The 21,982-nt window shown below is 38.1% G+C and overlaps 1 protein-coding gene across 1 annotated transcript in view; it reads right to left on the bottom strand.

Moving 5' to 3' along the window:
• The window catches only part of LRRIQ1 (leucine rich repeats and IQ motif containing 1), a 213,390-nt gene extending 192,910 nt beyond the window's left edge, over positions 1–20,480 (bottom strand). Inside the window, exons 1-6 of the mRNA XM_055118200.1 lie at positions 20,230–20,480; positions 15,663–15,804; positions 12,525–12,636; positions 9,739–9,830; positions 8,280–8,397; positions 6,854–7,077 (exon numbers count right to left, since the gene is read on the bottom strand). Coding sequence (XP_054974175.1) covers positions 6,854–7,077; positions 8,280–8,397; positions 9,739–9,830; positions 12,525–12,636; positions 15,663–15,804; positions 20,230–20,231 — 690 coding nt within the window. The 5' untranslated portion in view covers positions 20,232–20,480. The remainder of the gene's footprint in view (positions 1–6,853; positions 7,078–8,279; positions 8,398–9,738; positions 9,831–12,524; positions 12,637–15,662; positions 15,805–20,229) is intronic.
• Between the last annotated feature and the right edge of the window lie 1,502 nt (positions 20,481–21,982).

Below are 21,982 nucleotides of genomic sequence, written 5' to 3'. Positions count from 1 at the left end.
TGATATAAGGTCTGATTACCCCAATACCAGAAGCAGAGACACGAAATGAAAATTACAGACCATTATCCCTAATGAACACGGATACAAAATTCTTTAACAAAATCTTAGTGATCCAAGTTAAACAATATATCAAATGGATAATATACCATGATTAAATGAAACTTGTGCCAGTGGTGCAAGGAGGGTTCAATTCATGCCAAACAATCAATGTGTCATACCATTCAAATATCTTTCACTGTCACTGTCATCCCATTGTTCACCGATTTGCTTGAGTGGAGAGTGGGCACCAGTAACGTCTCCATTGTGAGACTTGTTGTTACTGTTTTTGGCATATTAAATATGCCACAGGTAGCTGGCCAGGCTCTGCCATGTGACCAAGATACTCTCAGTAGCTTGCTGGGCTCTCCAAGAGAGGCAGAAGAATTGAACCCAGGTTGGCTGCGTGCAAGGTAAACGCCCTACCCACTGTGCTATCGCCCCAGTCCATTCAAATATCAGGAAAGACAAAAATCATATCATGATATAAATATATGCAGGGAAAAGATTTGGCAATACCATATTGTGAAATAAAAATGTAAATAAAATAAAGCTAAAATTTTGTAGCTTACTATAAGAAAAAGCTATTGATTAGACAGGGCTATAAAACATTCTAATTACTTTTTAATTTATTTTTACATCACTTGTATCTCTTGTATAACTTGTCATCCACATCAATTTGCTCAAGTGGGTGCAAGTAACTTCTCCATTTGTCCCTGTCCCGTGCTAGTGTAGCCCAATGGCATCCGCTCCCTACAGTAACACGAAGAGCCTCAAACCATTCATTTAGGGTCTTGACGAAGAAGTCTGACAATCTCGTAGGTGGGCGACCAGGCGTTCTTTTGACGTCCCATGGAATCCAGTCAATAAGGGCTCTAGTCCAGTGTTCGTCTCCAAATTGCATTACGTGTCTGGCCCATTTGATTTTTGACGCCTTGACACATGAGACGGTGTCCCTGATTCTCGATCCTTGATGGAGGTCAGAACTCCAGATACCTTCTCTCACTTGAGAGAAATGTGACACGCCACGCATAGCACTTTTGATTCCTCTTTGGGAGACCTGAATAGTATTCTCATCCTGTTTTTGTAGGGACCAAGTCTCTGAGGCATATGTTAGTGCAGGAAGAACAGTGGAGTCGAAAAGATGTGCCCAGAGCCAGAGGTTCGACATCCTCTTAACCACTTCTTCAATGCACTTGAAGGTATTCCACGCCACTCTCTTCCTCTTGTTGCAGCTCAGGTGCCAAGTCGTTCCTCATGTTGAGTTTTCTACCTAGGTACACAAAACTGCTGCATTCAGAGATATTTGTTCCATTGAGAGCAAATGGAATGTCAGGAACTAGTCCGTTTCTTATGAACATTGTTTTGGTAAGATTCATCTGTAGTCTGACCTTCTCACATTCACAGTCGAAGTTGTCCAGCATTCATGCCACTTGGCTAATGTTTGGTGTTATTAGAACGATGTTATCAGCGGAGCAGAGGTGGTGTAGTTGCTGACTGTCTATCTTCACTCCCATTCCTTCCCCTTCCAGTCGTCACGTGACATTCTGTAGGGTGGCACTAAAGAGTTTCGGTGAAATGGTATCGCCCTGCCAAACCCCTCTATGTCAATGAACACTTCTTTGTAAAATGGTGAGATCCTGGTGGTGAATCCGAAATGCAGCTCATGGAGGATCCTGATGTACTGAGTTTGAACACCCTTTTTGGCTAGGGCTTTGATGACCACTTTAGGCTCAACAGAAGCAAAGGCCTAAACCTTTAAACCAATGACTGTTAGACAGAGTGGTATCTTGAACTCTCACAAAACCTCAATGAGCTTGGTCATTGTGTGCATATGATCGATATTTTTACATATATTCTTAAAATGTAATTTACTCAAACAGAATGGCTAGAATACCTAGGAAATAAGTACCCACACACTCGAGTTCTCTTTATGAAAGACATAAAGCTAGAAGCCCTGTGGGGGTGGTGGGTATAGGGGTGGTAACTGGAGCTATGCAGCTGGGTGTTGGCAGAGCCAGTTTTCAAGCTCACATCTCCACAGGGCTGGAACCTTGCTTAATCTCCCCCTATCCTGGTACAGGCCCAGTAGGGGTGGCATCCAGAGCTGCACCGTGAGTTATTCTCCCCCTCCATTTCCCGGTAGAACTATAAATTAGCCTCTTAGGTGGAACTTTCACTAGGGCAGCCCAATCACCAAAAACACATTAGGCCAATAATTCCTTAGCCCCACCTCAATTAAAAACACAACAGTAACAGTGAGTTTGAAAGTCTAAACCTCACAGCAGTGCAGAAGCCCACCAAGTTCAGTTAGTTAAGAAACTAGCCCATAAGACCCAACAGTAATGGTGCACTAGACAACCTCTCTGACAAGGAATTTAGAAGGGAGCCACTGAGGAGGCATAGGGAGCTAAAAGAAACAATGGAATGCACCTGAAATAAAATACAAGATGATATGAGAGCAGAAATATGGAAAATACAAACAAAATTATTAGCAGAAATGACAGATCTTAAAAACCTGGTAGGTGAATTGAAAAACTCAGTAGAAGGCCTCAGCAGCAGAGCGACAGCTTCTGAGGACAGAATCAGTGAACTCCAAGATGAGGAACAGAGAATCTCCAGACAGCAGAAGAAAATGACAAAGAGCCCCAAAATGAACCAACAGATGTCAAGAAAAAATTGAGATGAAGCCAAGAGGAATAACATAAGAATCATTGGAGTCCCAGAGGGACAGGAAGAAAACCCTGACGAAGAAGAAACTGTCAAAGACATCTAAGACATTCCCAAATCTGAAGAGCACATGCAACCAGATTCAGGAGGCTTGAAGGTTACCAGTTTTAAGAAATCCAAATAACCATGGCATATCCTTATCAGAACAATGAGAACCTTAGACAGAGACAAAATTCTGAAAGCAGCAAGATCAAATAAAGAAATTGACTACAAATTAGGAGCATCCTTAAGGTTTACAGCCTATTTATGTGATGAAACCCTCAGGGCCTGAAGACAGTGGTGGGATCTAGTGAAAAAACTCAATTAAATAAATGCCTCATCAAAAATACTTTGCCCTGTTAGACTCTCATCCATATCAGAAGGAACAACACACGGTTTCACAGACAAACAACTCCAGAACTCCATATACTCAAAACCATGGTTACAAGAACAACTAAATGGGCTACTTTATACAAGGAAAACCCCTCAAATACACCAAACTTTGGCAAAAAGATGGGATTAAACCCTATAAAAATCTTTCAATGTCAATGGGCTAACTGCACCAATTAAAAGACACATAGTGGCAGGATGGATCAGAAAATTGAACCCAACATTCCGCTGCCTTCAAGAAACACATCTCAACAGTCAGAGAAAACACAGATTCAAAGTCAAAGGTTGGAAAACAATTCTACAGGCAAAAACTCCCTCTAAAAAGCTGGGGTGGCCATTCTGGTATCTAGCCACATTGATTTAAGACTGTCAAGAAGGTCAAAAGAGACAGTGAAGGTCATTTCTTGACGATCAAGTGATCTGCACATCAGGAAGAACTTACACTTCTTAATGTATATGCACCTAATGAGGGACCAGCAAAATACTAAAAACAATGACACAGATTTGAAGAAAGATATCAAAAGCAACACAATACTAGTGGGAGATTTCAATACCACTTTATCTCCTCTCAATAGATCAACCAGACTCAAGCTTAGCAAGAACATACTTTATCTGAGGGAAAAAATGGAAGAAAGGGGATCAGTAGATTATATACAGGACACTTTGTCTTCAAAATGCTGTATACACACTCTTCTCAAGTGTGCATGGGACGATCTCCAAGATTGACCATATGCTGGGCCACAAAGCATACCTCCATAAACGTAAGCAACCAGTGTTGGCATATATGTGGGGAAAAGGGGTCTCTCCCTCAACTGCTGGTGGGAATACTGACTGGTTCATCCTTTTTGGAAAACAATATGGACGTTTCTCAAAAAACTATAAATTGCACTCCCATTTGAACCAGCAATACCACTTCTGAAAATATATTCTGGAGATGCAAAAAAATACAGTAGAAATGACATCTGCACTTGTATGTTTTTGCAGCACTACTTACAATAGCTAGAATCTGGAAACAATCTGAGTGCCCCAGAACAGACGAATAGTTAAAAGAAACTTTGGTTCATCTACACAATGGAATATTATGAAGCTATTAGAAAGAATGAATTCATGAAAGTTTTATATAAGTGGATCAACATGGAGAGTATCATAATGAAAGAAATGAGTCAGAGAAAGAGGGACAGACATAGAATGACTGCACTCATTTATGGAATATAAAGCAAAGAATGGGAGACTAACACCCAAGCATAAAAGAAATAAGGGCCAGGAGGATCGCTCCACAGCTTGGAAGCTGGCCTCACATGCTAGGGGAAAAGGCAACTTGTACAGAGAAGGGAACACTAAGTGAATAATGCTTGGAGGGCTTGCTCAGGATGGGAAATGTGCACTGAAAGTAGACTATAGATCAGGCATGTTGGCTACTTAGTACCTGCATTACAAACCATAACACTCAAAAGGAGGGAGAGAGTAAAAGGGAATGTGTCTGCCAGAGGCAGGTGGGGGGATGTCATGGGAATGGCAGAAGGATCACTGGGAAAATTTGGTGGTGGAAAATGTGCACTGGTGGAAGAGTGGGTATTTGATCATTTTATGACTAAAACATAATCATGAATGTTTGTAAGTCTGTAACTGTACATCATGGTGATTCATAAAATAAAATTAAAATTAAGAAGATAGAGATTGTATCAATGATCTTCTTGGACCATGATGCGCTAAAAATAGAACTGAATCACATACACCGAAAATCAAGTAAAAGACCTGGAAATTAAACAGCTCACTACTGAACAATAAGTGACTTGAAAAAAAATCAAAGAGAAAATCAGAAGATTCCTGGAAACAAATGAAAATGAAAACACGAGTTACCAGAACTTATAGGACACCATGGCAAAAGCTTGTGTTGAAACAAAAGTTTATAGCTCTACAAGCATTCCTCAATAAATTACTGGAAGTTCTTGACTTAGCAGTTAGTCAAGAAAAAGATATCAAGGGCTTTGATATCTTTGATATCAAAAGATAACAGAGAGGAAAGGAAGAAACCAAGCTATCACTATTTGCAGACGATATGATACTATTCTTAGAAAATCCAAAGACTCTACAAAAAAAGCTCCTAGAAAAAGCAGGTTTGTATAGTAAAATGGCAGGCTACTAAATAAAAATCCAAAAGTCGGGGCTGGAGTGATAACACAACAGGTAGGGTGTTTGCCTTGCACGTGGCCAACCCAGATTTCCAGCATCCCATATGGTCCCCTAGCACCGCCAGGAATAATTCCTGAGTGCAAAGCCAGGAGTAACCCCTGAGTACTGCTGGGTGTGACCCCCAAACCAAGAAAAAGGAAAGAAAAAGACTCTGTTGTTCCTTAATCATTACATTATTAAATTAGATATTGTAAGGGAGGTGTTTAGCCCAGTGCCTGATACAACCTGAGTGCCCGAGAACAGATGACTGGTTAAAGAAACTTTGGTACACCTACAAAAGGAATACTGAGCAGAGATTAGGAAAGATGAAGTCATGAAATTTGCTTAAAGGTGTATGGTCATGGAGAGTATCATGCTGAGTGAAATGAATCAGAAAGAGAGGGGCAGACACAGGATGACTGCACTCATTTGTGGGATATAACATAATATGAGACTGACACCCAAGGACAGTAGGCACAAGGGTCAGAAATACTGTTCCATATTTGGAAGCCTGCTTCATGAGCTGGGGGAAAAGGGAACTGAAATAGAGAAGGGATCACTAAATCAATTATGGTTGAAGGGATCGTTCAGGATGGAAGATGCGTGCTGAAAGTAGATAAAGGACCAAATATGATAGCCTCTCAGTGTCTATATTGCAAAGCATAATGCCCAAAAGTAGAGAGAAAGTATGGGGAAATTATCTGCCATAGAGGCAGGAGGAGGGTTGGGGTGGGGGGGGTAGGTATACTGGGACACTGGTGGTGGAAAATGTGCACTGGTGAAGGGATGGATGTTCAATCACTGTATGATTAAAACTCAAAACATGAAAGCTTTGTAACTGTATCTCACGGTGATTCAATTAAAAAAAAGAAAGACATAAAGCTAGTGAGTTCTGGTAAATATATAGGTAAACTTTAGTAATTTATGACACAGATGTCAGTCCTACCTAGACCATACACTGGCTTCCTTGTAATCCACTAACAGGGTCATAAAACAACATTTTCTCTAACTACCAAATGATCTGAGGGCGTAAAGTCCTAGGGTGGAGATTGAGAAACTCAAAAGGAAAAAGAAAACAAAAAATGACTAAATGAAAAAACATAATCTAAGAAAGTAGTTCACTGGAGGGGACAAGCACAAAATATAATTCAAATATCTATTATTCAAATACGTGGAACCACTTCAACCAAATACAATTACAAAATGTGCTTATATAACTGACCACATTAGTAAAGACATTGCAAATATAAAAGATGTTGCATATCTAAGAAATTTCACTCTGGTTAGAAAGATAAAAAATAATTAGTAGTAAATATCAGTCTTTCTCTGATAACATTTGAAACATCATGCAGAATTAGGGCACCCACGATTCAAAGAAATAGCTAAAATTTAGATTTCAGTAAAAGCAAATCAGGTACTTCATATTAAGCACTATTTACCTAGCCAACTGCTTCCAGTGTCAGATATAAAAATCATAAAACAGTCTTACCTATACCATACACCCAAGTTTGCTCATACATCAGAAATAAAAATAAAAACACATTACCTTATAAATATCTTCTAACTTCTTCTTTTCAATTTCAAACTGTCTCATCCAGGAATATCTCTTTTCTTCTTCTTCTTGAAACTGTCTTTTTTCTTTTTCACTCTGTATTTTGAGAATTTCATGCTTTTGGTCTTCCAGTTCTTTCTGCTTATCTTGCCAAGCCTCAAAAGACTGCCTACATTTTTCTTCAACTTCATAGTACCCAAAATTTATATCAAGATCATCTGCATTCATGAGGTGAAAAATATTGTATAAAAAATATAATCTTTCAAACAGGATTCAGTATCAAATATAAAAAGTAATTGATGGGGGCACTGGCATCACACATAAATAGTACTCAGGGCATATTCTTGGGTTTATGCTCAGGGATCTTTCCTGATTATACTTGGGGGATCATATGCAATACAGGAATTGTATTACATATACTATCAGAACCAGACTGTATGCATGGCAAGTTATTAATCTCTGTAGCATCTAGTTTCTAAAGTGATATAAAAGTGAAGAAAAAATTATACCAGATTTTTAAAACAAAAGTGCTTAAGTACAAAAAGAAAACAAGTTTTGAGTGAACATGGTAAACCTACTGCAATCAATAAATCAATTTATCTTAAACTACTGCACAGCACTTGATACAAAAATATGCATATATATGCACATGTATTTGAAGTTAAATAATACTCAGGCAATAATAAAGTTAAGGCTGTATATAATTATTACAGTCAGCTATGTGGAAACAAATTAAATAATTTCAATCAACTTAATTGGAACTGGAGTGATAGCACAGCAGGTAGGGCATTTGCCTTGCACCGAGCCGACCTGGATTTGATTTCTCCACCTCTCTCGGAGAGCCCAGCAAGCTACCGAAAGTATCTCGCCCGCATGGCAGAGCCTGGCACGCTCCCCATGGCGTATTCGATATGCCAAAAACAGTAACAACAAGTCTCACAATGGAGATGTTACTGGTGCCTGCTCGAGCAAATTAATGAACAATGGGATGACAGTTATACAGTGAATCAACTTAATTATGTCCATAAAGCATTTGTTTGTCTTTTGTAAAAACAAGGACAACTTAACGAATTTGTAATTAGTTATACAGAGGCAGGATAATTTTGAAATGTTTTGACAATTTTGTTAACTGTCAAAAAAGAACTAGATAGTACAGAGGACACAGTGCTTCCTTTGTAAAAGCAGCTGACTCTGGTTTGATCACTAGTATCACATATGGTACCCCAGACACTAAGAGAGCTCATTCTTAGTAGAGATGGGAATGGCCTCTGAGCATCACTGGGTGTGGCAGCAACTCCACACCCCTTGCTTCCCCAAAATAAAAAGACAAATGTCAAAAGTAAAGGAAGATTATTTTTTAAAAAAATAAATGCAAGTAACATAAAAATTATCAAAATTAAGATTCAATAGTCTGGTCCACCTGGAAAAGTATGTTCATCCATAGGCAACTCATGAGCACAAGACTCTAAGATGGAATCAGGATGGTCACAATGAATATTACTTCTCATAAATTCTTCCTTTTCTATTTCAGCTAATATCTAAGAGATTAAAAAGAGTAATAATAAAGAAAATCAAAATAGAGAATAATGTTGGCTCTTTAACAACATATGAACATGTATCTAGAACTTTACTTCAAGTCCCTCAAATAAAATTTGATGAATAACTAATCTTAATACACAAATAAATGTTTTCCTGTCAGACTATGTTATACCCTCTTATGTTTTACAAAATTCCAATATTTCTCTTATTGATCAATACTATTCAATTAAAGTGACAATGATCAAATGTTTCTAAATATTTTTCCTCCAAATATGCTATTTCCTGTTTTACTTATAATTATTGCTCACACAGTTTGTTAATAAATATATTAAATAGTGATTATCTATTTCCACTTGAATTATGGGTATCAAAATTTTGAACAACTCTTACACTAGTTAGACTTTCACCATGCATTAGTTAGAAGAAAATATGGAATATTTTTAAAGTGAAGAAACAGTACAACAACTTAAAATTAATATTGCACTTTCGAGTGTGAACAAAAAAGAAAATATGAAACATACATTTAAGTACATTTTACATTATGATAAACAATTCAAGGATCAAAGATAGATTTAAATAAAAGCCGTAAAATTTTGGCAAAATCAGAAGTAAAAATGAGTTCAAAATATTAAACATGTAGACTAGATCTATTAAGTACATTTCTAAAGGATTTTAACCATAAATTCTAAGATCCCTTGGAGCTGGATAGATAGAACAGAAGGTTCTATCTCCCCAGGGCATTTGTCTTACATGTAACCAAGCCAGATTCAATCTTTAGCAGCCCAGATGGTCCCCCAAACACCACCAGGAGTGATTCCTGAGCCAGGAGTAAACCCCGAACACTACCAGTTTTAGCCCAACCCAATCTCCCCAATTTATTTTAAAAAATTTGGAGGAAAGAGTTTTGGTCATATTGGATTATGCTCATGACTCTAGGTAGCACATGGAGTGGCAGAGATTGAAATGGGGCCAGCTGCATGCAAGGTAAACACCTTAACAATTAAGACTTCAAACTTGATTTAATTTGCGTGTGTGTGTGTGTGTGTGTGTGTGTGTGTGTGTGTGTGTGTTTTGCTCTGTTTTGGGGGAAGTTGAGCCAAAGTCAGCATTGCTGAGAGCTTAGTCCTGGCTCTGTGCTCAGGAAACATCCCTTGTGTAACTCAGGGGACCGTAAATTTTGTCAGAAATTGAACTGTAGTAGGCTGAGTGGATGGCATGTGTTTTACCCAATATGATCTCTCCTATCCCATTTAAAATTTATTACATCAGTGAACTATCATAAGCAAAGATCAATTTTAACAGTAAACTGAAGTGTTTACAGTTAAACATTAAACATATACCTTCATTAATTGCCTTGGATTCTCCTTATATCCAGTTGGTAATTCTATCCTTAAATGCATGTGATCATTAGAAAGGGTCCCATAATTACAATCTAGAATGAGAAAAACATATATCTATTTTAAATATTAGAATAAGGAACAAAACATTAAAATCCCTGGGTTAACTTTTTGTAACCATCATCATGTGGTATAAATGATGCTTCTTGCCCCCTGATAATCTTTACAAGATTCATCCAGGTCTCAGGATTTTGCAGGGACCCTACTTTTTAGTGTACAGATGCCATACAAGTGGAAGACAAGATAAGTCAGTTTTTGATTGAGAGTTCCAAATACGCAGTCAACAATTAGCATCAACTGCCAGTCATTTCAGTGAGCCATCTTGGTACTCCAATCCAGTAAAGACTTAAAATAGTTGCAGTTCTAATCAACATTTGATGATAGAGATACAAAATATTCAACCAAGAGCTGCCTTGTTTAGACCAGTCAACCCACAGAAATTCAAAAGCTAACAAATTATTTTACTAGAGGGGCACCTCTGGCTTAGTGACATGGCAAAATAAGTAAGTTTAGAGTTTACTGCCTGTATACTCAGAAATCACACATGGGAGGGCTTGGTGAATCATATGTGGCGCAGGGGATCAAACCCAGGTTGGCAGCATGCAAGGCATGCAGCTTTCCAGCTGGTATTCTCACTGGTCTCATAATTTGTGATTTTAAACCACTACATTTGTTTTGCAACTTTGGAACAAAAATCAGAACATCTATGTAGGAAAAAAAACCCACAAATACTATTCCCCTGAGCTTAATGTTGTTTTTTTTTTTTTATCTTTCAGCTTAGTAGTTAAAATATCTTCTGGTGTCTACAACTATACCTTAATATATTTATACTCATAAATAAAATTAGCTTATTTCTCTTATGTTCATTATTTATGGAAGTCTTAAATATCTGATCTTTCATAAATTGTTAATGAAATCTGGAGGTTTTTTTCCTATTTGATAGATTGTCAAATTCAATTACAAAATTATTACTAGTTCCTAATGAAATTTAAGAAGATACTACTTTTGGAACAAGAGCAGTAGTACAGGGGTAAGGCATTTGCCTTGCAGGTGGCTGACCCAGGTTCGATTCCCAGCATCCCCTCTGGTCCCCCAAGCACCACCATGAGTAATTCCTGAGTGCAGAGCCAGGAGTAACCCCTGTGCATCTCCGGGTGTGACCCAAAAAAGAAAAAAAAAACAGCAAAAAAAAAAAAAAGAAAATCTTACTTCCAACCTTCTTTTTAGATTGTTAATATAGTCATAATATTTTTCAAACAATTTTGATAATTTGAATTAGATCATCAAACATTTTTGGTCACAGGGGCCGGAGCGATAGCACAGCGGGTAGGGCATTTGCCTTGCACGCGGCTGACCTCGGTTCGATCCCCGGAATCCCATATGGTCCCCCAAGCACCGCCAGGACTAATTCCTGAGTGAAAAGCCAGGAGTAACCCATGTGCATTGCTGGGTGTGACCCAAAAAGCAAAAAAAAAAAAAAAAAACATTTTTGGTCACAGATATATGTGATATCAGTTTCCTAAATCACTGTAACAATAGTTGTGACACAGGATGGTATCACTTGTATGTGGTATTTAGATAACTATATGGGGAAATGCAACGATGTAAAAGGGGGATGTCTAGGCTACCCTTAACCCCAGAGTTACCCCAGAGGAGAAGGAAAGAAATAGAGTGAAGGGGAAGGGGAGTTGGAATGGATAAGAAGCAACAGGGCCTGGGGTCAAGGGGAAATATGAACATCGATGGTGTTAAGGAATGACCGAGCTAAATATTCAAACCGTGGAGTCAACAGCACTGAAATCATGAAACCAACTTTAATAGACAAACTTAAAAGTGCGAAGATGGCAGATTGGGGCTGGGGCTGGAGAAAGCATAGGAGAGAGAGACTGGGAGCACTGATGGAGGGAAGCTGACACTGGCAGTGGGATTGGTGATGGAACACTCTACATCAAAAACCCAACTATGAATAACTTGGTATCACATGGTGCTTTAATAAAACAAAATTTTTGGGGAAATAAGAGGGAAAAAGTTTTGACATACATTTTATGTAATCAATTTCCCATAATTGTACTTATGTCAATAAATATTTATGTTTATCTCTATTTCATGTCAGTAAATGCTTAAAAATCATCTCCTTTAAACGGTTACAGTTTATAATACATGGTCTTGTTGAACATTTAGATTGCTGCCACTGTTTATTAAAAAGTATGCTTACTATTAATTCTAGTTAAACTTTTGATCATCTTATTATTCTTAGAATAATACAAAGAAGTGAATTTTCTCTGTTGAAGCAACAAAGATTATTAGGCTTATAATAAAATTTTGTATTTAACACTTCTAAAATATTTTTATGATTCATTATATTTAATATGAATTTTAGAATATGGTTTTAATTAAGCCCTTTCAAACAAAACTGTTAGTAATTAGTATTTATTGGAGATACAAAGAAGGTATTAAGGAAAATAAATAAACTAAATTGAGCTGCTCAAATGATGGAGGAATTCTGACACTGGTTGCTGGAGATTCTGAAAAAGCATTGAAAGTATAAAAATATAGTACAGAAACAGTTGTGAACCACATTATCTCAATAAAAGAGTTTACTTTATAGATAAAAACACATGCATGCATACAACAAGAGACAGAAATTCTAAATTATAAACTATTTTCTAAGTTATATGCAATTCTTTTTTAAAAGGTACCATTTGGCAAATTGATGAAACTGTATTTACCTAAATCATCAGTATCTTCCAAATCCTGAAGAATGAGCTCTTCAGCAGTGCTACTTTTTTGCTTTATGGTGTTGATAGAGTGAAGAATTGAGTCAGGTAATTCAATTAAATCCTAAAAGTACAAATGAAAGAAACTGAAAAGTTGTCAATTACCATAACTAAGTGACAAAAATTATCTCCTTTATTTATTCTACATCAAAAGCTTTAGAAAATGTATTAATGACATAGAAATGGTTTCTTTAAAGTTCACAGTCCAAATATAGCACTGCTGTCTCATTGTTCATCAATTTGCTCAAGCGGGCACCAGTAAAGTCTCCATTGTGAGACTTGTTGTCACTGTTTTTGGCATACTGAATACAGCACAGGTAGCTTGCCAGGCTCTGCTGTGTGGGCAGGATACTCTCAGTAGCTTGCTGGGCTCTCTGAGAGGGACGGAGGAATCGAACCCGGTTGGCCACCAAAGATATCTGATTAAAATTTGGTTTTCATGTTCAGATGGTTCAAACATGTTTACCTTACTTAAATAAGCTGTAAATAAAAATACATAATAATAAAAATTGATTTTTCTAAGAACTATTTATGTTTAATGTAATATCTACTAAATCAAGGTATAATTATTCTTAATGATATTTTTATTTTCCTTTGTTTATGTTTTGGGAGCATACCCATGGTATGCACAGCTTATTCCTTAACCTGCAATCAAGGGTCACTCCTGGTACCTTGGCTGACTGACTACATGGGGTCCCAGGGATCAAACCCAGGTGAGCTGAGTTCAAGGAAAGCACATATCCACTGCCCTTGGAAAATGATCTTTTAAATTTAATGCATTTTTTGAGCTATATCCAGCTATTGTTAAGGGTTTCTCCAAGGATACAATATGGTGTGGGGTTGTCTCTATGTAAGACATGGTTCTATGTAAGCCCTATGTTATTTCTCTCGTCCCTTCAGAATTTTTTGTGGTTCTTTTTCCTTAATATTAGTTGACAAGATTTGAAAAAGCAAAATAAATAATGTGGCCAAATGATATTTTCCAAATAAAAATCTATAGTAGGGTAAAAAATAAACAGAATAACGAAATGGAAATATAACTAAATTAATGCAAAAGAAACATGACAAATCATCAAGATCATTCTACAAGTAACCAGGGGCCTATTGGCTAGAAAAATATGTGAGGTAAAATTTCAAATTGTATCTGTATTTCATAATGTGCATGAAAAGAAATTTCTACTCTCTAAAATTTCTATTCTATATTCATCGTATCACTGTCATCCCATTGCTCATCAATTTGCTCGAACGGGTACCAGTAACATCTCCATTGTGAGACTTGTTACTGCTTTTGGCATACATATCAAATACGCCACGGAAAGCTTGCCAGGTTCCGCCGTGTGGGTGGGATACTCTCGGTAGCTTGCCAGGCTCTCCGAGAAGTACAGAGAAATCGAACACGGGTCGGCAGTATGCAAGGCAAACATCTTACCCGCAATGCTATCGCTCCAGCCCTATAAATATAAAATATTATGGTACAAAAATGGGTCTTTTATACCCATTTTTCGCAAGCTCATTCTTGTGAAATAATAAGCTTGATAAGCACTTAAAATAGGGGAAAAACAGGGAATGGAAAGGAGTTCAAAATAATATTCCCACTGATGTAAAAATTTCACACTGGGACCAGAGAGAGCGTAATGGTTAAGGCCTATGCAGAGAACTCTGGTTCAACCCCCAGCACCACATGGTTCCCAGGTATCACTGACACTGAGTGTGGTCCTGCAGGCCCTGAATACTGCTAAAGCTGCCTGGACAATCCCCAGGGCTGTACAGTCATGACAGCATCACATCTTAGGCCGTCACATTAGACCACTGGCAGGGGAGACGAGAATTGCCAGGAGGAGTCACCAAACACCCTTAGAGAAGTGGTCCAACCAAAGCCTCCTAAACACATGCCGAGTTTGTCCTTATTTCAAAGGCCTGGCAGGCTGAGACCCTCCTTGCCAAGATAAGCAACTGTGTCCAGGCTCACAGGTCCATCGCTCCATTCTGCCCTACTCTTCTTAGACTTGGTCTCAGCACCACTGCTGTATCAATTTGGCCCACAAGAGATATATTCTGTACCTTTGCCACCTAAATTCCTAGAAATTGCCCATAATCCTATCTCCCCAGGATAGCAAAAAATATTTTGTTATCTTTATATCATTGGCCCAGAATATTTCATAGCAGATCTAAATTACTATGTGTATTTTTATCCTTTTTTATGTGATTGGCTTAGAATATTTTATATACAAATTTACTTTTTCCTCAAACTTGGGTACATGTCAATGCTCACCCCACTCCCAGGACCAATTAATCTATAGAAGTCAAAATTTTCCTTCTAAAGTTTCCCAGTTAAAAACTATTGCCTAAGAAAGTGAGATGCATCTCTCTCTTTAGAAGTCTCCGCTGCCTCAGTTTAGCCTGTGCACTTCCTTTCATTAATGGACCCTGCTCTGCATAAACCACCTGACACCTGCTCAATTCTTTTACCACCCCAAGGCTTGAACCCAGCAGGGTCTGAGTTCGAGCACCTCCTCAAATCCCTTCAGTTAGCATCTCTTATGACATCTCAAAATATTTTACAGAAATATTTTTTCCGTATATCTGTAACCATATTAGAATGCTTTGATTAATCGGTAAAAGGAGTAGAGCAGGGTACAAATATATGCAAACACATATGAGCAGAAGACATATAATTCTGATTTCATAAGAATGCACATATATGTAGATTCATAGGTTGTGTATATCTTCAACACACATTTTAGTATGTTTCTATATTTAAACATATACCAAAATACATTGTAATCTTAAAATGAACATAAAAAAAGAAAAATATATAAGGCATACTGAGAAAAGTAGTATTTCCTCTGGAAAGGTACTAAAGCTAAAAGACTTAAAATTCTCACACTTAACTGGGGCCAGAGTGTGGAATAGTTTAGTCGACAAGGTGCTTGCCTTCCAGGACAGAACTTGAGTTCTATTCTCCAGCAACCCATATAGTCCTTGATGGCTGCCAGGAGTAATCCCTGAGTGCAGAGCAAGGAGTAAGCCCTGAGAACTATCAGGTGGTGGTCCCAAAACAAAAAACAAACCAACAACAAAAAAACTTACTGAATCACTGTCATTGCTCTGTGTTTCTGATTTTGAGTCACTATCAACATACTTTTCCAAGGAAGAAATGCTGATTTTCTCCAATTCAGCTTCTATTTCTTCATTGAGCTTTGCCTCTTCATCATCATTGTCATTCATCATCCTTGTCGTAAGAGAAAACAAAGGTTTAAAGGGGTCACTTAATTGCCCATAATCGGTATGTTAATAAGTAATGGGAACAGGAACCTAGTTCAGAGATTCTGAATCTAAAATCCCCCTCTTCATCTCCTTGGCAATCCAACATATTTTCTAGCCCAATATTTGTCAAATTGCAGATAATCTTTCATTAGTAAACTAAGGAATTAATTTAGTGGCTTTTCCTCAGCAAGTTTTAAAAGTATGCTAGAACAGGAAAAGTTGGACTAGAGCTGAAAAGAGACTGCAATGTATTATATATACTAGAGATTAGAAATCTTTCAAAAACCTTGTTTTATTACAAAGTGTATGTATATGAAGGTATGTATAAATTGCAGTAAAATGTTACCTTTATCTGTTTGTTCTGATGTGCGTGGGTTTGGGTTAAAAGTGTGAGAAATTCTACAGCAGTCCACTATTTTGTTTTTTAGATTCTTTCACACTTTCATTATTTTATCAAGCTCTTCAGCTTTACCCCTGTCCTCTGGGTGTTCCTTTCTTCCCTCTCTTCCCCTCTCACCTTGCTCTAATCCATCCTGTGATTCTGTTCTTCTTGCTTGCTTCTATTTTTCCTTTCCTTTTCTTTCCTTTCCTCACTCATTTAGGAATTTTTTTTTTTCAAATTCTGTTAGGCATATTCACAACAAATGCATGCTGCACCAATTTAATACACTGAGTAGATGACACCCGGAAAATCCTCATTAAGTTTATATCTTAGTTGGGGCTGGAGCGATAGCACAGCAAGTAGGGTGTTTGCACACGGGCCGACCCAGGTTCGATTCCCAGCATCCCATATGGTCCCTTGAGTACCGCCAGGGGTAATTCCTGAGTGCAAAGCCAGGAGTAACCCCTCTACATGACCAGATGTGACCCAAAAAGGAAATTAAAAAAAATATATCTTAGTTGTCACTGTCATCCCGTTGCTTATCGATTTGTTCGAGCAGGCACCAGTAACATCTCTCATTGAGAGGCTTATTGTTACTGTTTTTGGCATCTTAGTTAACCAAAACTTAATGCCTGTATTTTATGACTTATTTTCCTGATGCTTCTTATTTATCTTACTAGGAAAGAAGCCTCTGTACATAATAATGTGAAATCATTTATTTATGCTTTGACTCTGAGGGTGTCTCATTTATTAAATTGCGCAACTATAGTTTTGTTTATTGCTTCAGTTTGCTCCAATGCTAAATAAATAAATAAATAAAAGTATACCTGTATCTGCCTTCTCTCCAGATCAATAACATATGTTTCCTTCAATGACTTGATTTAATTAGAATAATCATAACATGTCACATTCACTTGGGCAATTATCTCAGAAATTAAAATCTGCATTGCATGTTGTGAATTTTTAGAAAAATTTTATCCATAAAATGTCCTAACTCGAGGGTATGGTGTCACCAGCAGATAAACCTGTACCTGTGGGGTGAGTGCATCAGCAGCTTGATGATGCATTCAGACTTCCAGATACCCCAAAATTGCTGCTGTGCCTTTAACAAGATCCCAACAACTTGGGGCCAAGTTTACCAAGAATTAAACGACCAAAAGTTAAGTAGGTGGGAGATACACAAACAAACCACCTCCAGCTCAGCTACATAAGCTCATTTATTTGCCTTATTTCAGAGACTGATAAATCTCAAAAGAGATCAAAAGATGTAGTTAGGGCCTGTAGTGCAGAGGTAGGCTAGAACCCATGCCTGAGAGCCCCAGGCTCACTAGGATCAGGACTCTGACTCCTCCCCCCACGTCCCCAGCTTTCCAGTAGTTTGACAGTCACACCCACAAATTGCCTCTGGCACCATGTAATCTCACCAATGGCCAAGACCCAGAGACTATAAACTAAAGCTCCCAGAAGAACGCTCCACAGAATGCCCTGACCCCATGCCAGGCTCTCTTCACCAGAGCATCGGAGTGGGGCGGGTTGAGTTTCCCTCCCTGCCCCAAGCAGAACCCAGGCAGCCAAAAACCTTCAGAACCCTACCACCACCATGCGCAAGGCCACTCTCCTTATGCTCTGATGAGCCTCACCCAAGAAGGGATGAACCTCACCAGAGAGTGTACTGGCAGGAAAACCCAGATATGCGGGAACCGATGACTGAGATCTCTAAGCCTGCTTAGATCAGGACTGGGCCTCCTTCCCCCAGGTCCCCAGTTTTCCAGAAGCTTGACAGTCACACCTACAAACTGCCCCTGGTGCCATGTAATTTCATCCATGGCCAAGACCCAGAGACTATAAACTAAAGCTCCCAGAAGAGAATGACACAGAATTTCCTGGACATTATATTTTATCCATAACAAGCAATACAAACCAAATCGTCTAGCATTGCCTTTTCAGCAGGTTGAGTGGTGGAGTAGTAGACTGGTGTCGAAATATTGAATGTAACCAAAGTAGAGAGAGAATATAGGGGAAACTGTCTGCCCCACAAGCAGGGGAAGGGTTGGAATGGGGGATGGGAAGGATACTGGGGATTTTGGTGGCGGAAGTGTGCACTGGTGAAGGGATAGGTGTTTGATGATTACATGACCAAAACTCAAACATGAAAGTTCTGTAGCTGTATCTCATGGTGAATCAAAAAAAAGGGAGGAAAAATAATAACAAAATAAAGTTATCATTCAGAATAGAATAAATAAAGTAATGTGGACTTCATGTCCAATTCAATCAGCTAAATCAATGACTGAATAAATAGCAGTGCTCCTATATTATAAAAAAAATTCCAAACTCAAAACAGATACAATGACACTAAATATGTAAATAGTTAAACTCTAATACATACATACCATTGATTATCAGCAGTTCTTAACTAATCAGCAATAAAGGAAATAACTACTGATATATGTCACAATACCGCTGAAAACCTGAGAATTTACATGAACTCTACGGAGTGAAAGAGCCCACATGTAAAAGTGACATCCTATCTGATGTTATCTTTATGGTATTCTGAGGTGACAACATTTCACAGATGGAAGACAAATTAATAATTGCCACCAGGTAATGGATAAGTGGGTAGCTTGTAAAAAACATAACGCACAGCACATGAGTATAAGCAAAACTGAAGAAGAAATATGAATAAAATCAGCATATAACATCTGCATAAACATCTTGGTTGTGGTATTATATTATTCTTAAAAAATAAAACCATTACAAATTGTGGACAAAGTATACAAGACATATTTCTGTATTTTTACTAAATCTCAGTGTGATTCTAAAATAAGCTTAATAAAAATGTAGACACAATAAATATCTAATAAGAAAAGTTAAATAATTATTCATGCATAGAACAGAATGCAAATATTATTTTTAAATGAATACATTTACTGTGTGACAATGGAAAGTTAGCCAAGATTAAATAGTAAAAATGGACAAGTGGTAGCGTTACTAAGCAGATTTACATAACACCACACACACACACACACACACACACTCTCTCTCTCTCTCTCTCTCTCTCTCTCTCTTCCTCTCTCTCCCTCTCTCAACACAGAAACTTTCTAAAAGCATTTATGATTTTTTCCATTTTCAGTTCATAACTTCGAGTTACATGCTGTGAATATGATTTTTATATTTTAAGTACACAAGACTATTCATAACTTCCTCCTCTGAAGGAAAACAAAATAATTCAGATAAAAAATATACTACCCTATAATTAAACATAAAATTCGATTCAAATGCCTTGCTAGGCAGAAAACTAATTTCTTTTTAACCATTGCTATAAAAGAGTGCCAGGTATACAAAATTCCATGAGAAAATGAAGGGAGAGCATGATTAAAGCAGGGAAAAGCTATTTCCAAGGTATATCCCTCTCTGTTTATCTGCTGACTGTTTAGATCAGTAGATGTTAAGACATAATGTAACGCAATTACATAGTTTAAATTTTTAGTTGTAATTCTTTAAATAATATAGAGAAATTGGACTAAAGCGATAGCACTGCGGGTAGGGCATTTTCCTTGCATGCAGTAGACCTGGTTCGATTCCTCCATCCGTCTCTGAGAGCCCAGCAAGCTACCAAGAGAATCCTACCTGCACTGCAGAGCCTGGCAAGCTACCTGTGGCATAATCAATATGCCAAAAACAGTAACAACAATTGAGATTTAAACCTGAAAACTTTGTAACTTTCCACATGGTGACTCAATAAAAAATTAAAAAAAAAAACAACAGTAACAACAAGTCTCACAATGGAGACGTTACTAGTGCCTGCCCGAGCAAATCGGGACAACAGTGCTACAGTGCATAGAGAGATTAATTTCTATTTAATTTGAGGTTAATTTTAACATTTTAACATTTTATTTTATACAACCTATCCAACTACTACTTCAACATGAAGCCACCAATATTATTAGAAAACAAATATTAATAATGTAACTTTTAATGACTTTAACATTATTAAATGTGAAAACTTACATTCATGTTTTATATACCGATTCATGGAAATCAGATACGTATTTTACACCTCCAGCACATTCCAACTCGGACTACTAGTAGCGTTTCTTTCAAGTTACTCAGCAGTCACCTAACTTTAGCAGATTTTACACGGGGCCTTGCAGGAGGTCACAGCAAAGGACTTCAAGTTGATTATTCCGCGAGTTTAGCTGAGGATGATCGAAGTAAATGAAAAAAATCGTAAGGAACTCGACCTTTCACCTTTCAAAGCACCTTCCTCTGCAAGGATAGGGCAAAGTAAGGGAGGGCGAATTTTATTAAAAGGTAATACAATTATGTAGGAGGAAAGCGGGCGGTAGAAACTTATGCAGAGGGGGCAGACAAGAAGTCAGCAGGAGCCCTCGGCATCGCCTGGGAGGAAGGACAAGATCTCAGCGCGAGAAAGGGCATCAAGTGCTCCTTCAGCAGAGACCGCAGCTCCGCAGACTGCGCGGTCCTCCCCCCCCCCCCCCCCCCCCCACTCCTCTGCGCGAGGTTTCCCGCAGGCCTGGACGGGGAACTAGCCTGGCTGCGCTCTCCACCCCCCAGCCCCACCTCGCACAACTCCAACTCCGGGGTGGGCAAAAGCGGATTACCCACCGGTGGCTAAATCCCTCGGCTGGGTGGAAGACAGCGCCCCGAATCTCAAACAAACCGTAACCATGGCAGCAGCCAATCGCAGAGCCGGTGCATCCCGGGTTGCCCTACAGGTGCCCCAGGAGGACAAACTTATAGCCATTGCCCAGTGGGAGGGATGTTGAATTTCAGAAGCTAAATAGAAGTTTCAACTACGCTGCGCCCACAAAACCAGGTACATTTTTCATCTTTGCATGTTGTGTGTGGATGTATTTAATAAAATAACTTTTTGTTTGAATTGCCCGGGATAGTTTGACTTTAAATTATTTCAGAGTGGGGCTGGAGCGATAGCACAGCGGGTAGGGCGTTTGCCTTGCACGTGGCCGACCCGGGTTCTAATCCCAGCATCCCATATGGTCCCCTGAGCACCGCCAGGAGTAATTCCTGAGTGAAGAGCCAGGAGTAACCCCTGTGCATCGCCAGGTGTGACCCAAAAACCAAAAAAAAAAAAAAAAAAAAAAAAAAAAAAAAAAAAAAAAAATAAATTATTTCAGAGCTAAGTGAATTTAGGGATTGTTAGTTGCCCATACATAAATCATTCATCCACAAGACCTTAATCCTGAAGAATGATTGAAAGGCCCTGGAAGTATGGAAGAGAACTAAATAAATCGTTAACTTTCCGTAGCAAGTTTTTATTTTAAAAAATAATTATTTCTTAATACCTATCCAAAAATTCTTTAAAAGTGTGCAAGGGCCAAAATTATTTTCTGAATGTGTTTATTTTCTGGAATATTGATGGCAACGACAATTGTCTTAAGGTAAAATTTGACGTCTTAAGTACATTCCATGCTGTTTACTTTTTACTTCAAGTGTATCTGTGTGTTTGTGTATTTTACAATAACACAAAATTTTATTTAGTTAAAAATATATTTTAATTGTGTTTGATTCGGTGCCGATAGTTAAGCCCAGGTATCATGCATGCAAGGAATGTCCTTTGCAAATGATTCTACATCTCTGGACTCTTTAATTTTTCAGTTTTCAAACAAACATTGAATTCCAAGAGGAAGTAGGTATAATTGAAAAAGATATCTAACATACAGTAAGCTAAGAGCAAACATTTCTTTGATTCTTGGTAGGAAAAAAAGACTGTATTTCCTGG

The sequence above is a fragment of the Sorex araneus genome, chromosome 10 (assembly GCF_027595985.1).
Source record: "Sorex araneus isolate mSorAra2 chromosome 10, mSorAra2.pri, whole genome shotgun sequence".
In the NCBI taxonomy this organism is placed as follows: domain Eukaryota; kingdom Metazoa; phylum Chordata; class Mammalia; order Eulipotyphla; family Soricidae; genus Sorex; species Sorex araneus.
The sequence above is the reverse complement of the archived record's forward strand: the minus strand, read 5'-3'. Positions and strand labels throughout refer to the sequence as shown.